Consider the following 15,281-nt stretch of genomic DNA (forward strand, 5'->3'; position numbering starts at 1 on the left):
CAAAACGTATTGAAAGGCAAATTTACGTGACAATGAGTTCTATTATACCAAATGAATGCATTGATAGCGCAAAACAAGCTTTTTCGCCTTATACATACAAAATCCTTTCTTGTATTATGCAGATATTTGAAATTCCTGTCATGTTACACTATGATGCAGGGGCCCGCTGCAAAGTGCTAGAAATCTGATCTTAATTCGGCATGAACCGGCGTGGTCGATTGACTGGGCATATTCCGGTGCATATCCTCCTGTCTTTGAAAGTGCAGCCTTGTCAATCCAGCCGTTTCTCACTGATATCTACGAAGATGTTGTGTTATCCTTTATTCCACATTACCCTTCATGAAGAGATGCAACTCGATTCTATTGCATATCTATTCTTCGCTAAGACGGCAACAACAACAACAACAACACCTAAAAGATCCAATTAGACATATCAAAGACACCATCATCACCTCGCAACTTACCGTATCGAAGTAACCCATCACTTCAACCTCAACTTCCCCCTCCCACTCCCACTCCCAACCCCCCTCTTCCTCCCCTCCTCCCCCTCCCTCAGTCGCCTCGGAACCATCTCCTTATCCGGAAACTCCAATTTCTCACTAGGCACATCATACCCATCAACGCCCTTAAACGCCCTTCTCATCTCCCGTCGTAATTGCGGATCCGTCCCGAACAACGAACCCGCATCCTGTATCTCCTCCGGACTTAATCGCGCATAGTCCACCACCATACCCGTGGAACTAAAACTCCGCAGAACACCATCATTGCAAAGACACACGAGCCCTTTTCGCGACGGTGATGATCTCAGGGATTTGATTTTCTGGCGGATTTGGTCTGGTCCGTGGGGTGGGGGCTGATGTTGAGGTTAGTGTATAGGCCTATCTTTGAGTGATAAGAGGAGGTTGGGGGGGTGGGGAAGATTTACTTACCTGGCGGGACATTGGGGGTGGGTTGTGTACAGTATGGGATATATCATATGATGAAATGTATTGTGATAGTAAGAAAAAAAAAAAGAAGAAAATTAGAAGCAAGCATCCACGATCCTCCGGAGTAATATATCGGAGTCAGTGAAGGACAATGAAAACTGACAGGAATGGGGTTTGCGGGGCTGGTGTCGGATTTGGCGGCCGGTCATAGGTTAATTGCGATGTGACAGGATGGGATCGTGCAGGGTCTGGGACTAGGCCTGGAATGGAATGAATGGCCTTTCGAGGTGGCTTTAGTCTGGTAGGGGTGCTGTGGGAAGGTTTTGGCGAGGCGTATACGTTTATGCAGGATTAGGTTCTTCTTTGTTCCTCTAGGTTCGTGGGTTTGGGTGATGGTGTTCTTTTCTGGAGTTGGTACCTTGCAGGTGGGTGGTCAGGGTTGATTGATACTTCGGGGGAAGTATCGATACTAGATATTTTTAGGATGGAGTTGTGTTGGTAGGGGGGAGTTACACGACGTAATCTTGTGATGATGGTGGGGGGGGGGAATCTGATCTAATCTCTGGGTTCGGGTCCTGAGGTTATACTGATCATGTACCGGTAGCGTTGCGAATATGGTACTGCAAGCATGGGATAGAAAGTCGGAGAGGAAGCGTTCAATTGATTCAATATGCACCGTGTTTTTCAATGGAGTCATTTTACATTTACTATACTTTCAGCCACTCTATGTAGAAACGTAATGTTGGAATTGTGCTGCTTGCTTCAAGACATGGGTATTTATTATCTTGAAAAAATGGCGTATGTTGCATAAAACGGCTTCATTTGATATCAACTAGCATCATTGGTCTAGTGGTAGAATTCATCGTTGCCATCGATGAGGCCCGTGTTCGATTCACGGATGATGCACTCTTCTTTTTCTTTTTTCTTTTTCTTCCCTGCTGCTTCTTCAATATCTGAGCTCCTTTTTTGCTCTTGACTTGTGTGGATTTATGCAATGGATTTCTATTGATCATGACGGAATTTTCCTCAATGAACTAAACTGGGGTTGCACTATACCTATTGTTTTTGGTGCGTCTCCCCAGTTGGGAATCTTCGATTACAAACAGCTCTGCAGACTGCTCCGATAGATGAGAACATTGTTGACTGCATGAACTGTCTTCGTATAATGGAGATGAGGTCAGCTGCTGCGGTGCTTACAGCGGTACGACTATGCATCCAGGGCAAGAGTGCTACGGAGTACAGCAGACCAGCGGATCATGATCTACTCTATTGATTCACTACTTTTGTCATAACAAAGCATGTGCCCAGCCCAACTCCAGAACAGATGCCAACAGAACACGGCAATGCGGAAACATAAAGAAATACCCTGAATGATTCATATACTCATCAACATACGAGGCAAGACGAAATGTATGAGATCATTGCAGGAGAGGATCCTAAATACGATATTAGCGTCATCCATATAAAGAAAGTTAGGAAACATACTCTGAAGTGTTTCTGGTGGTTGGCAGCCCGGTTGAGACGTGCCGTGTAGCGCAGCTCTTGCCGGATGGCTCTCTGGCGCTCCTTGCGTTCACTGATCATCACGTCTCTCTTCTGGGAATCTGTCGTACCAATCATACCAGTACCGCCGTTGGCACGAGTGATAAGAGCACGGTTGAGATTGCGGCCGCGAGGCTTCTGCTCCTCCTCCTCGATCTCGCCGTTCTCGATGGCGAGCTGACGCTCCGCACGCTCTTCGGCGGTAGGGTAGTTGTGCAGGTTCTGGCGGTAGTACTTGGCGAGGGAGCGGTGACCGACACTCCGGCCAGAGGGCAGATGCAGCTCATACTCGGTGGCGTAGACAACGGGCTGGCTCTTACGGTTGTCCAGCTCCTCCTCGTCATCCTCCATCGAGGCATCCGTCTCCCATCCCTCATCTTCCCCAACAACCTTGACACCACCTTCCTCGTGCGTCTCGCTGCCAGTGTCCTCCCACTCATCGTCCGAGTAAGTGCTCCGGAAGTCGTAGTACTGGCCGATTTCGATCTGCTCGTCCTCGGACTCGAACGCGATCATACAGTGACCCTTGTCGCGCATGTGGGTGCGGATACCTTCGGGAGTGTTCCGGATCATATGGCAGTAAAGACATTCGCTGTTTTCGACCTTGCGGTGCAGGTAGCGGAGAAGACCTTCAAGGTCGGTGAGGTAGTCCTTCTCGGGAATGAACATGCCGTGAGCCTTGAGCATGTGTTCGGTGTTTTCTTGGACATCGGCGGCCTCCTGAAGACAGAAAAGACAGGTAGTCGCAGAGAACGAGTCCTCGGCCATCTCCTCGTCTTCATTTTCCTCCTTGATGGTGGTGTCCTTGAGGGTTTCGGCGACCTTGGCAACCTCGGACTCGCCGACGCGGGGCTTGTTGATGGGTTCTCCCAGGGAGAAGGTCGAGCTCATGACGGAGGAAGAGTCGTCGGCATTGTCCCGGTTCATGCGGGCCTCGCGGGCCTTGTGCTTGGAGCTCTTGACATGGTTCTGGTAGGAGTTTTCGCTGTAAAAGGTCTTCTGGCAAGCGACGCAGGTGGTTTCGAACGAGGCCTTGGCGGCGGCGGCAGTGGTGGTGGCTTTGGCGGCGAGGACCTTTTCGTTGAAGGTTTCCTGGGACACTGGAGGGAGAGACGCAATTCGACGCTTCATGTTATACAAGCTGTGGGATGGATCAGTTTCTGCCGCATGGAGGGACATGAAAAACATACTGCCAATCTGTGCGCATGTGGTCCCGCTGCGCATCGCTGCTACGGAACGCAACGAGGCAGGTGTTGCAGGTGTAAGGGAGAGTAGAGCCGTCCATTTTGAATCGAATCGGAGAAACAACGTAGGGGTATCACGAAAAGAAAAGGTCGTTAAACGATTGTGTGGTCAATGAAGCGGGGTATAAGTCCAACCGACTGGGACCGCTGGATATAAAGAGCGCCGGAAGTCCGAGTCGTGACTCGAGCTCGATGCGGGATAAAAATTTAATCACACGACTGAGTCAGAGACGGTGGGGGAAGGATCAGGATACGATGAGTCGAAATGAGTCTTGTTGCCCCTCGACGCAGAATTGATAATCAGATTTGCGCCGCCTTGCCGCTTTGGGCCCAATGACGTTGGGCACGTGCGCTTATGCATCAGTGTATGCTAGCTTAGTCATTTACACATCACTGTGCAGAGGTGCTGATAGCGACAATAATTTCTTGGTCATTCTACTTCAGATTGACTTGGTATTCATCTCTGGAATAACAAAACTATTTAATGGCCTTGGGTACAACCTTCCATTTGGTGGGTTCAAACACTAAAGTAGAATACTGGATCGTCAACTGTCATCCGGCTCAAGATCCAACCACAATATATTTGCGGCTTGCCTGGGCAACACGTACACCCCAATGTTGGTAACAACGCTACTGCACCATGTCTCACGGCAAAACATAGCCACCATCAATGAGAACATCGCTACCAGTCATGAACGTGGACGCGTCACTGGCAAGGTACAGATATAAGCCCTTGATTTCCTTCACATGGCCCTGCCTACCCAATGCCGACATCCGGTAGGCCTCGTTGATCGCCTGCGGACTGGCACCCATCTTGGTCTCGAAGAAACCCGGCGAGACAATGTTGACACGGGCAAATTCTCTCCATTCCCGGGCAAGAGACTTGCCAAAATGAGTCACAAATGCCTTACTGGCATTGTAGACTGGTTGATCAACGGGAACATTGACAATGTGACCACTCATGCTGGAGGTGATGATCAGGTTGCCAAAGCCCTGTCGCTGGAAGACCTCTCCAACGTATTTGGCGCAGTAGAGAACGCCATCGACTGGAAGAATCAGTGACTGCTAGACTGTCAAGGGCAAGGGTTCCTACCATTCACTGACATCTGCTTCCGATATTCTTCCAGGGTCTGCTCCAGAATAGGCTTGGAGATAGCCATTCCTGTCCAGGTGTTAGCAACATCCCCTCTGGTGAGAAACAGCTCCTACCAGCATTTGCAACAAACACGTCGATCTTGCCAAAGTCTTTGACGACGTCTTGAATAGCTTTCTGGACCACGTCCGGATTTGAAACTGGAGAAATTAGTATTGCAGATCTCCGTAGCGAAGGGCAGGCGTACTCACCATCAACCTTGTAGGCAGTAGTCTGGACACCGTGAGTGATGGCCAGAGTTTGTGCTTTCTCAACGGCTATATCGTTGCTGTGTGGTCGTCTATAAGCCATGTGTCTGGTAGGGAAAGGGTGCAACTTACGAGTTGTACCACATGGCGATATTTGCATTTGCTTCAGCCATCGCTTCAGCCACAGCGTAGCCAATGCCATCGGCAGCTCCTGTGATGATGACGACCTTTCCACTTAGACGAAGCTGGGCTAAGACATTTGTTGGGGTGTTTGGGAACGGACGAGGGAATCCCTCTCGGACCGTCGCGCTGTCAGTTGTGCTCATAGACATCTTGTAAGTTACGATGAAGAACCCGGGCTTGTGAAGAGACTGAGGGTCGGATAACAAGGGGCTTAAGCTTAGATGAACGACTAGAGTCAGTGACAGCTTTTCCTTTTGAGCATACTTCCTTTCGAGGGGACTTAGTAGGAAAGGGCCTGCCCTTGTAATTCTTGCTTCCCTTTAGCTTCACACGACCTGATAGCGGGGTATAGACAAACTACGAATGAGGTATTCAGGAAATGCTAACCTGCCCCGCTTGTTGAAGGACCTGGAGGATGGCTCGATATGGTGATGTGACGTTTTCTCGGTTCACTGTGGTCCGACCCTGTCCTGAACCAGCACTCCATCACGGTCGAACCATTATGATTGGCATCGCTATTATCCAGGACTTGGTCATCTGCCACTCTTCCGCGATTGAGTTTGATGAACGGTGCATCTATATATCTCACATCTGCCCACATTTGAGAGGAAAGCAGAAGAGCGGAATAGTAAGGACCGAGGTCGATCTCTGCACCCCGCCGGAGCCCCCGCATTCATCCCACCCGGAGGTCCGTGTCCCCGGTACACGCATCTGCGCAAGGCCATGCGAGATAAGATTGCCGCACGTGCAGATCTGGGGGATAAGATGACCGATTATGATACACTGATATCAAACCCGCAGGCGATCCGCTACGTCGCCGAATTCATGCTGCAAACAGGCTTGCTCGGGCAGTTCAGCCAGGTGGAGTTGGATCCCGATCCTGACCCCCTGGAGGACCCCGACCACTGCCACGAACACACAGGCCTACGGGCATTGGGAATAGACGCTGAAGACGCTGGGTAGAGGCCTCAAACACGCCCTGGTTGAGTCGCCAGGGCATACACGCATACCAGTATAGCAACACACAGGTTGGAACCAGGCATGAGAAGCGGAGAATGGAGGCAGAGGATGGAATCGCGGGCAACTGGTCATCAGTTGCATTAAAAGTGCTTATTTAGTTGTGTACTGCTGCGTCATCGACTTCTTCCTATACGCGTGGCTTTGATATTGCTCTTTCACTGCGAGATTTGGGATTTGTGGGATTTGACAGGCGTTCTGGCTTCATATTCTTGCTTCAACGGGAAGCGCCTACATAGCTAGCATCACACTTAGCGGGCTCCATTAGGCTAATAGAATATGACTTGACTTAACTTGACTTGACCACCCGGAGGTCCACCAACATAGTGTATACGACACAACCATTGCTCCTTCTGCAGTCTACTAAGCAGAAGTTGAAACGGGCATATCGATTACTCTCAAGCAGTCTTTGGGAGGCAGCAGGTAAGCCGAACTCAGTTCCCGTCGTCCATGCTTTACCAAACTATCCCCGCAATTGGGATTATCTTCGCCTTCAAATTATGAAATTCATAATCTAGATCCATTGTTTGTCTTGATATGTACCTCTTTCCTCTATTTGAGCCACGTACCATAATTCTGGAATGATAATCCCATAGGAAGTTGGCAGCTGCGATCTTCCGATACTGACCCAAGCACAGCCAACAGCCCAGCAGTAGTCTATTCAGACAGTCACAGAGACCATTAACCGCGATGGAACCAGAACGAAAAGTCCCTCCCATTCCATGGATGCGCCTTGGGGATCCCAACCCAGAGTCATCTCTCACGCCCCCTCCCGCGCCTTTTCCAGCGAGCAACACTGCAGCCGACAATGCGAGGCAACGCTTCGCCGTGACCGGCAATGCCGTCTGTACATCTCCCCCAAACCTCTCAAATCCCAACCGAAACACTAAGACATGCAACAGTCACCGGCGGCGCCGGCACCCTAGCCCTCACCTCAGCGCGGGCTCTCCTCGAACACGGCCTCGGAAGGCCTCGCGCTCCTCGACCTCCCCACCAGCCTCACAAAGAGTAAAGACCAAATCCTCTCCCTCGAGCACGATTTCCCCTCCGCCAAAATCCTCTCCATCCCCTGCAACGTCACCCTCGAGACCGTAGTCCAGTCCGCAATCGAAACAGCAAGCACCCACCTCGGCAATCTCAAAATCCTATGCTGCTTCGCCGGCATCGTCAACTGCGTTCCCTCCATCGAAATGTCCCTCGCCGATTACCAGAAAATGCAAGACGTAAATACCACCGGAGCTTGGATCGCCGCACAAACTATCGCTAAGTATCCCTCCCCCAATCCCCATCCCCCTCGGTTTTAGACTAATACGAAAAGAAAAATGATCCACACGCACACCCGCGGCAAAATCCTCTTCATTTCCTCAATCAGCGGCCACAGGGTCAACTACCCCCAACCGCAACTAGCATATAACATCTCAAAAGCCGGCCTACTGCACATGAAGAACTGCCTCGCCGCGGAATGGGCCCAGTACGGTATTCAGGTAAACTCCATCTCGCCGGGGTATATGGATACCGTGCTAAATGAGGGGGAGGGACTTGTCGAGCATCGGGGGGTTTGGGCGGATCGAAACCCAATGAGGAGGATGGGACAGCCGAATGAGTTGACAGGACCGGTGGTGTTGCTTTGTAGTGATGTTGGGGGGAGTTATTTGAATGGAGTGGATGTTGTCGTTGATGGTATGTTTTGGTTTTGGTTTTTTTTTTTTTTTTTTTTTCTTGCTTTCTTTTCTGGGGGGTGGGGGGGGGGGGGGGAAGAGAATTTGGAGATGATTGCTGACGAGGAGTGAGTTTAGGTGGAGGATTGGTTTTTTAAGGGAGGTGGGAGAGGATGGATGGGATGGGATTGACGGGGGATGGTAAGTGGTGGGAAGAGTAGAGGGCTGATGGATAGGGATTGGACTTATTATTGGGAATTCGGTGCTCTAATACAATGTTGAATTTAGTTCCTGCTGTTGAATTCAGAAACAGGCACTGAGTTAGATTTCAACCGATAGAAGCTCTATAATATGCCAGCATATATCCTAGTTCCATCCCGTCAAATAACTAAGCAACCGCCGACCTATATCCATCCAATCACTCCAACTGAGCTTCTCATCCACCGAGTCACTGGATTCATCCGAAGATTCAGCCAATCCATACATCTCGGCAACATCACGATCCAACTCCCGAGTAATTCTCTCACACCACTTAAAAATCTCCAACGTCTCATCCAAAATCTCCTGCCGTTCTCCCTCCGTCAAAAACTCATCGGCCTCCACCACCCTCATCCGAAACTCATCCCTCACACCCCCATCATCCCCCCCTCTTTCCCCCTCGACCTGCCAAAATGACAAAGGGGGCGGATACCGCCCCTCCTTCCACACGTGTAACTGTCCCTCTTCCAGGCCCCAGAACTTCGGGCCCGCGTCACACAACAACCCCCGAATCCACCGTCCGCCGTTGAATAAAGCAGAGTACATGATCCAGACATATGCGACTAGGAGATGGGGCTTATCTGAGATACGGGAATTGATATACGCCCGGAACTCTTGGCCTGTGTTAGTGTTGGAAATGTTGGTATTGGGCAGGTTGGGTAAAAAGTTGAGATCGGCCTTCACGCGATTGGAGCGATGTAGTTCCGGAATGTAGATATTGCGAAGGATGGTGCGGATTCGTTCGTCGGGGGGCATGGAGGTCTGGCTGGGGGTTATTGGGGGTGTAGCGAGCTGGGTCTGCCAGGCTTCTTCGAAGCCAAGGTAGATCTCGGCATAGCGGGAGAAGCCGAGGGCGTAGAGAGAGGGAGAGGTGGCGTTGGGAGGGAGACAAAGGGGAATTCGGTCAGTGTTGAGACGGTTGACCGCGCCGTGGGGTTCTCTGGAGAGGAAGAGGTTAGGTAGAAGTGGTATATGAGGAGAGAGGGACGTTTTACTTGATCACAGTGCGGATCTTGGAAGGGAGGTCGGGGTCGACCATGTTGATAATAGGTTTGAAGGCTCGAGTCTAGGTATAGGGACGGTGGGTGCAAGTGCCCATGAATGAATGAGAAATAGGGTATGAGAGCCATCTGTTCACGATGCTTTTATACTCCGCAGCGGTGGCTGTTGACGCTGAAGCTGAGGTCCAGATGCAGAGTTACCTCATATCACATTATCACATCACAAAACAGGTCACCGTCGGAGATATCATTGGTATTCGAAATGGCATTGGTGGAGCTCTTATCACACGATGGGGTCATCATCTGTAGTTCCTTTTCCTACGGTGGCAATAAAGCAGTGTAACATGGACTCAAGTGAAGCACCGAGAAAGGGAGTGGGGAGGTGCAGACAGATGATGCCAGTCGACAGATAACCTGCTGGAGAGAAACAATTGAGCTGAACACATCCAGTATTAGCAATCTCACAACAGCCATGTAGACTCAAGCTGCAGAAACCTATAGATAGTATTACCGAGCGGGGTAGGTGGAAGACGAAGCTAGTCCAACTCCGGGGATCGGCGAGCTTGTTTTTCTGAACCTAAATCCCTCATGGCGGAGTTGATTGGGAGTAGATCGACTTCCCCTGCGATCATAGTCATGTCATGACAAAGGGTGCAGGGCTGCAAAAAGGGCATGTATCAAGAAGAATGAGAGGGCGAGGCACCTCGAGGAAGCCGTTGACCCGTGTATTAAACGTAATAAGCGTAGTACAGCTGATATACAAACATGTCAAATCTCGTCCTCTCCCCTCACCACTTCCTCTCGGTAAATGTCAACGGGCAGTTATCCTGGGACACAAGTCAGCTTCTGCAGCATTCCATTCTCACCGACATGTCACTTACCATGGGGAAGATGGTCGCAAACACTTTGATTTCTTCCGACAACGGGGTCGCGTGGTGTGTCCAGTCCAGCAACAACGACGCCTTGCCGATCAACAGCACCAGATTGAGTTGTGCGTAGTGCTGTCCGATGCACACGTGCGGTCCAGTTCCAAATACCAGGAAGTTCTTAGCCCCCTTCTCCTCAGCATCGCCGGTATAATAACGCTCGGGGTTGAATTCGTCGGGGTTCTCGTATACATCGGGGTCGCGCAGAGCAAGCCACGTGGTTGGGATAACCATCGCGCCTGTGGGAAGTCAGCATTGATTGCAAATCGCAGATTCAGGATGTGCCACTCACCTTTGGGAACAGTGTACGATTCAGTGATGGGAAAAGGCTTCTTCGCCATATACGGCACCATGATCACCGGGGGCCGGTACCGCAGAAGCTCCTTGACAACCGCGCGGGTGTAGGCCATCGACTCGAGCTCGTCTAGATCGACTGGAGCACGAATGTCACCATTGCGGACCTTCAGGTTCTCCTCGCGCACTCGATCAAGAACATCGGGACGCTGTGCCATCATCTGGAAGAGCCAGGTGGCTGCGCTGCTGGTAGCGTCCTGAGAAGCAAAAAGAAATGCGAACACAGTCTGCGCGATCTCATAGTCGGCGAAGTCACGTAGCAGAGGTGATGGCTTCTCGAGGTTCGCCGTCGACAGCCCCTTGGCCTCTGCCTCGACCCATTCCTTCGACGCCAGAATGTTCTTGACCCAGGCGTCCATGATGCAGGTCGGCTCCTTGCCGGCAGCCATACAGGCCTTGCTCTTGGCGCAAGCCTGGCAGAACTCAGCTAGAACCATCTCACTCGCTTTTTTCCCGTACCAAGCCTTCGTAAAGGGCAGGATGATAGGGAAGTTAACCAGCTCCATTGCCTCTGTGATCAGGTAATAGTCATCGGCGATTTTCTTGACGGCCTCATCGGAGATGTAGTAGCCGCAGAAGGTCCTGAGAGATACGGCGCACATCAACTCGCGGAATTCGGACATAAAGGTCACCGGCTTACCGCCGGCGTCCTTCGTGATTCGACGAAAACGTTCGAAGTACTGGTTGTATACCGCCTCTTGGCCGGGAAGATAGGACTGAAGTGCCTTTCTCGTGAACAGACCGTTAAGGCCCTTGCGGTAATCGACATGGGGCTTGCCGTCCAGGAAGACAAAGTTGTCGGCACCCAGGAGTTTATGAGCGACATCGACGACGCAGGGCTTCACGAAAGTCGGGGAATTGAACACCTTCCGCGCCATGTCACGAGTCGAAGCAATCACAACGAACCTGGAGTGGACTTGTCAGTCTTGCGCATTCCATCGAATCCGCAGGCGCTGCGGGGACGCACTTGTGGAATACAGAGACACAACTCAAAGGGCCGCTTGTCCATTTCGCGTAGTATTCCTCGAATTTGGGGTTGACGGATTCTAGAAACGGTCCGATGAAGGGCGTCTTGAAGGCCGGGCCCACGATGTTTCCCTTGTTAAGGATGTAACTGACTGCGAGACAAGCGGTGTCAGATTCAATTCTTGGGCCGTATTCATACACATGAGTGACATACTCTGGTCATATGCGACAAGAATCGCTAGGATAGTGAAAGCAATGGTCCACAGACTGGCATTGCTGACAGCATCCACAACATACTCGAATTGAGAGGGAAGTGAGAAATGGCTGTCCCGGACGCTGGCGAGCGGCGACGCGAAGCTGGGGGCGTTGACTTCCATCTTGTGTGGACACTGTAAGTTGTAGCTCACAGAGTGATTAGGTTTCCGGTGATTGCCGATCGAAGCTGGAGCTGGGCGCTGAGCGACCGAGCAGGACACAATGCCGTGCCAAAGATGAGAAGTCGATGGCGGTGGACAGGTACACGCAAAAAGTTAATGGGACGAGCGCCGCGCCGGAGGATCGAGCCTTTTATTCATGGGACTGAACGGATCCGGAACCCCCTGATTAGTGCCAGAATCCTTCGTGGCTACCCCCATCTCAAAGCCCTTGGCCGGCATGGGATACGCAACCCTGGGAGGTTCCGGAAGTTCGGAAGTTGGAGGGCATCTATCTATCCAGCCACCAACACCGGCGGCGCGATTAGACTACCATAGAAGACCACTTCGCATAGCGATAATTTTGTTTTCCTTCTTCAAAATAATCCAGCCGCGAACTCTCTGGGGGAGAAATCCCAGCCACTTGCTAGTGCTGACACGCGAGTTCACAATCTCCTCAAACAAAGCGCCGGGGTTCCAGCCAATCAGGCCACCCCGGGCGCAATCCGGCAGCAACCACCAATTGGGCCACCCTCAACAGCGCGATCACGAGAATTCGCCCAACTCCATCGGTTTCAATCCTGACTGATTTGATATGTGTTATAGCCACCTGTATGAAGGGCTGCATTAATGAAGATGAAGTTAAGAATTTGGCGCTTGTCAGAACCCGGACCATTAATCAGCAGAGACAATCCGCTGATGGGGGAAACGAAAGAAGGATTCCATTTGGTTGGTAAGATTTTTCCCGGCATCATCGCTATCGGCATTACTGATCGCATCAACTCCTACTACTTACTATATAGGTAGAGCATCAATTGTTCACCATTGCCAGGTGGCGAATGCGGCCATAACCAATGTGTCATGGATTCAGCGGGGCTCCGGATGACAGTGGGCCGACCATCATAATCACCTGAAAATAACCTTATCTTGACCCTCATTTTCTACCCCAGACTAATAGCCCGTCATGGCAAAGCAGTCGAACAGAAAGTCAGGCCCACCGGAGCTTCGTGCAGTAAGTCCCCCGCGTACGCAGCAAGCTGGCAGAGAATTGATGGCAAGCAGTGTGCAGAATGCCGGGTAAGAGTGAGCCGGATGTCGGATGACTGCTGCTAATCAGGCCCATGCACGTTCCAGAAACGAAAGAGCAAGGTAGTTCCTAAATCAATTAATTCACTATATCCTTCAGTATTAACAATCGGCTAGTGCTCGGGTGCTGCTCCATGCTCATACTGCTCTCGCACCAAGAAACGATGTCGCTTCGACCGCGTACCGTCACGTACCCCTTTGACTCGGAAGTAAGTGTAACTCTTTCTATGCCATGACTGCTTTTCCAACAATAGTAGAAACCTCGATGAAAAAGAGCGGCTTTGCGCAAATCTGGTCGCCCTCATCCACAGATTAAATCCGAATGTCGATATCGGAGAAGCAGTGAAGACATTGTCAGCGTCCGACGAAGGAAGCAATGACAATGAACCAGGCCCTGCGCTACCGAGCCTGGACCCAACAAGGGGAAGCCCTACCCCTTCAGGAAACTTTGAATGGAATGAAACTCCATCGTCCTCAACTCATCTTCCTGATAGGTCTCTCGACGGAATGGCATCACTTCCAACAGGGAGATCGGAATCCGGTTACCTAGGTAGGCAAGCAGAACTTCTGGTACAAACTAGTCTAACCATACTACTTCAGGAAACAGCTCTGGGTCCTGTATACTGAAGACCATCTCGGATTTGCTCCCCGAGCACACTACTCCCCAGGCTGCACGGAGAGAACGACTTCCTGCAGATTTGCACCACATAGAAAGTCCTTCTTTGTCAGCAGAGCTGGGCAATACCGCCCTCCTGGATCGTCTCATCGATGCCTACTTCGTATGTTATAATTCATCGTTTCCCATTCTGCATGAGTGGATTTTCAGACAGAAATACCGAAACAGAGATCATATTCCGGACGGCTCTACTTGGCACATGATATTCTACCTTGTTCTGGCAATCGGAGACTGGACACTCTCTGGTGGCTCGAAGGTTGAGCAATCCAAATATTACATGGCTGCACGATCCCGCATGTCAATACATCTGCTGGAATCAGGGTCACTTCTCACGGTTCAAGCCTTCCTTTTGATGGTTAGTCCACTCATCCGAGCCTTACATGTCCCATGACTACTTTCTAACATTATGTCTCTCAGGGGAACTTCCTCCAGAAACGGGATCGGCCAAATACAGGGTACAACTTCATCGGAATCGCATATCGAATGGCCCTAGGACTTGGACTGCACCGCGAACCGCCTATAGAAACAACGGGAGATACTCTAGCGAATGAAAGACGAAGGGCTGTATGGTGGATTCTATATTCGTTCGATAGTGGATTCAGCCTGACAACAGGGAGGCCTCTCATGTCATCAGACTGCTTCATCGAAACCCGGCTTCCACAAAACATTGAGGATTCGGTAATAGCCATTTCCCAGAGTTACAAAAAGCCTACTAACTCCATTCCCAGGGATGTAGGCTGGATTCCACGCTCCCCGATGCTGTAGACATTCCAACAACCTACTCCGCCATCATCGCACTAGCTCGATTAGCACGTACCGGAAACATGGTCTACCTCAACGTGATAGCAGCCCCAAAGAAAGATCTAAACCTGAAAGTCTCGCGCTCGCTCGATCATCAACTCAAAGCATGGCGACTATCCCTACCGGTCTACTTCACCGCACACGATGTCCCAACCTGGTTTCGCGGACCCCGAGCAGTAGTAGGATGGAAAGAGCAAAACCTACGCATGATGCTATGGTGGGGAACCCACCGCCTCTGCATCTCTCCTTCCGACACCGAAGAAGCCCAAAACATGTGTCACTACGCCGCCATCGAATGCATCCAGGACATAACCACCTTCTGCATCGACTACCCAGATACCCTTCACAACGGTCTAACCTGGTACGCGACATACTTTCTCTTCCAAGCCTCCGTCGTTCTCAGCATCCACTACCTCCGCCCACATCAACCCCTAGACACCAACCTAGCCGCAGCCAACCAAGAGCTCTGGCTCTTCTCCATCTCCCGAGCCCGCGACTGTCTCGCCAATCTCAGTCAAGCAAACCAAGCCGCAGCACGATGTCTGGAAGTCCTCGACCGGATCCGAGATCAATCACAAGCCACGCCCACCCCCGGGGCGGAAGCTTCGGCAATGTATGACGCTGATGCTGCGCAATTACCAACCATTCATGATGCAGCGGGTATGCGACAAGCCATGCTTCCCGTTGACCCTTCCCTTCAGATGTTCTTTGATGCCACCTCGTGGAATAAAGATATCTTTGAAGGCCTTCAGGGCTTCCCCATCACCGATGAAGTGGAATCGTTTGATTATGTCTCGGGAACGGCTTTTGCTGCGGATATTGCGGAGGATTGGGCGATGCCCATGGATCCGAGTTTGGAAGCCAGCTGATCTTGTTTAGCTAGGTAACT

The 15,281-nt window shown here is 51.0% G+C and overlaps 8 protein-coding genes and 1 non-coding gene across 9 annotated transcripts; 4 read left to right on the top strand and 5 right to left on the bottom strand.

The window, feature by feature from the left end:
- Nucleotides 1-481: 481 nt before the first annotated feature.
- Nucleotides 482-1,038, bottom strand: BO94DRAFT_628612 (uncharacterized protein; the record flags this gene model as incomplete). The annotated part of the gene is made up of 2 exons (XM_025617494.1): nt 930-1,038; nt 482-853 (listed from the first exon to the last, which is right to left on the bottom strand). The coding sequence occupies exons 1-2, from the start codon at nt 939-941 to the stop codon at nt 482-484; spliced, it is 384 nt and encodes a 127-aa protein (XP_025462337.1). The 5' UTR covers nt 942-1,038.
- A 723-nt stretch (nt 1,039-1,761) lies between these two features.
- BO94DRAFT_t294 lies at nt 1,762-1,832 on the top strand. Its single transcript has one exon. It is a non-coding gene; the product is annotated as a tRNA-Gly (tRNA).
- A 323-nt stretch (nt 1,833-2,155) lies between these two features.
- Nucleotides 2,156-3,753, bottom strand: BO94DRAFT_579272 (putative C2H2 finger domain protein; the record flags this gene model as incomplete). Its single annotated transcript, XM_025615258.1, has 3 exons — nt 2,156-2,362; nt 2,412-3,609; nt 3,659-3,753. 3 exons carry the CDS (start codon nt 3,751-3,753, stop codon nt 2,345-2,347), a joined length of 1,311 nt encoding a protein of 436 aa, XP_025462338.1. The 3' UTR covers nt 2,156-2,344.
- A 448-nt stretch (nt 3,754-4,201) lies between these two features.
- BO94DRAFT_527557 (short chain dehydrogenase) lies at nt 4,202-5,842 on the bottom strand. Its single transcript, XM_025610391.1, has 5 exons — nt 5,186-5,842; nt 5,057-5,133; nt 4,922-5,005; nt 4,806-4,874; nt 4,202-4,758 (listed from the first exon to the last, which is right to left on the bottom strand). The coding sequence occupies exons 1-5, from the start codon at nt 5,383-5,385 to the stop codon at nt 4,358-4,360; spliced, it is 831 nt and encodes a 276-aa protein (XP_025462339.1). The 5' UTR covers nt 5,386-5,842; the 3' UTR covers nt 4,202-4,357.
- BO94DRAFT_590604 (uncharacterized protein) lies at nt 5,739-6,199 on the top strand (the record flags this gene model as incomplete). Its single annotated transcript, XM_025616046.1, has 2 exons — nt 5,739-5,937; nt 5,988-6,199. The coding sequence occupies 2 exons, from the start codon at nt 5,739-5,741 to the stop codon at nt 6,197-6,199; spliced, it is 411 nt and encodes a 136-aa protein (XP_025462340.1).
- A 744-nt stretch (nt 6,200-6,943) lies between these two features.
- On the top strand, nt 6,944-8,069 carry BO94DRAFT_628615 (oxidoreductase; the record flags this gene model as incomplete). Its single annotated transcript, XM_025617495.1, has 4 exons — nt 6,944-7,096; nt 7,180-7,520; nt 7,572-7,933; nt 8,050-8,069. 4 exons carry the CDS (start codon nt 6,944-6,946, stop codon nt 8,067-8,069), a joined length of 876 nt encoding a protein of 291 aa, XP_025462341.1.
- Nucleotides 8,070-8,277: 208 nt separating this feature from the next.
- On the bottom strand, nt 8,278-9,208 carry BO94DRAFT_478066 (biliverdin-producing heme oxygenase; the record flags this gene model as incomplete). The annotated part of the gene is made up of 2 exons (XM_025608675.1): nt 8,278-9,109; nt 9,165-9,208. 2 exons carry the CDS (start codon nt 9,206-9,208, stop codon nt 8,278-8,280), a joined length of 876 nt encoding a protein of 291 aa, XP_025462342.1.
- A 750-nt stretch (nt 9,209-9,958) lies between these two features.
- Nucleotides 9,959-11,793, bottom strand: BO94DRAFT_478099 (cytochrome P450; the record flags this gene model as incomplete). The annotated part of the gene is made up of 5 exons (XM_025608678.1): nt 9,959-9,997; nt 10,052-10,335; nt 10,389-11,356; nt 11,418-11,568; nt 11,631-11,793. The coding sequence occupies 5 exons, from the start codon at nt 11,791-11,793 to the stop codon at nt 9,959-9,961; spliced, it is 1,605 nt and encodes a 534-aa protein (XP_025462343.1).
- A 1,000-nt stretch (nt 11,794-12,793) lies between these two features.
- Nucleotides 12,794-15,261, top strand: BO94DRAFT_590608 (uncharacterized protein; the record flags this gene model as incomplete). Its single annotated transcript, XM_025616047.1, has 8 exons — nt 12,794-12,841; nt 12,892-12,906; nt 12,964-12,978; nt 13,033-13,124; nt 13,173-13,465; nt 13,516-13,946; nt 14,009-14,269; nt 14,320-15,261. 8 exons carry the CDS (start codon nt 12,794-12,796, stop codon nt 15,259-15,261), a joined length of 2,097 nt encoding a protein of 698 aa, XP_025462344.1.
- Between the last annotated feature and the right edge of the window lie 20 nt (nt 15,262-15,281).

Source organism: Aspergillus sclerotioniger, assembly GCF_003184525.1.
Source record: "Aspergillus sclerotioniger CBS 115572 chromosome Unknown BO94scaffold_43, whole genome shotgun sequence".
Classification (NCBI taxonomy): Eukaryota; Fungi; Ascomycota; class Eurotiomycetes; order Eurotiales; family Aspergillaceae; genus Aspergillus; species Aspergillus sclerotioniger.

Excerpts from the sequence above, each read along its gene's own strand:
- BO94DRAFT_527557 (XM_025610391.1), bottom strand. The coding sequence starts at position 5,385 with ATGTCTATGAGCACAACTGACAGCGCGACGGTCCGAGAGGGATTCCCT. Across the intron at positions 4,875-4,921 it reads CGTGTTTGTTGCAAATGCTG|GAATGGCTATCTCCAAGCCT; the intron begins GTAGGAGCTGTT and ends ACACCTGGACAG. Across the intron at positions 4,759-4,805 it reads GAAGCAGATGTCAGTGAATG|TCGATGGCGTTCTCTACTGC; the intron begins GTAGGAACCCTT and ends TGATTCTTCCAG.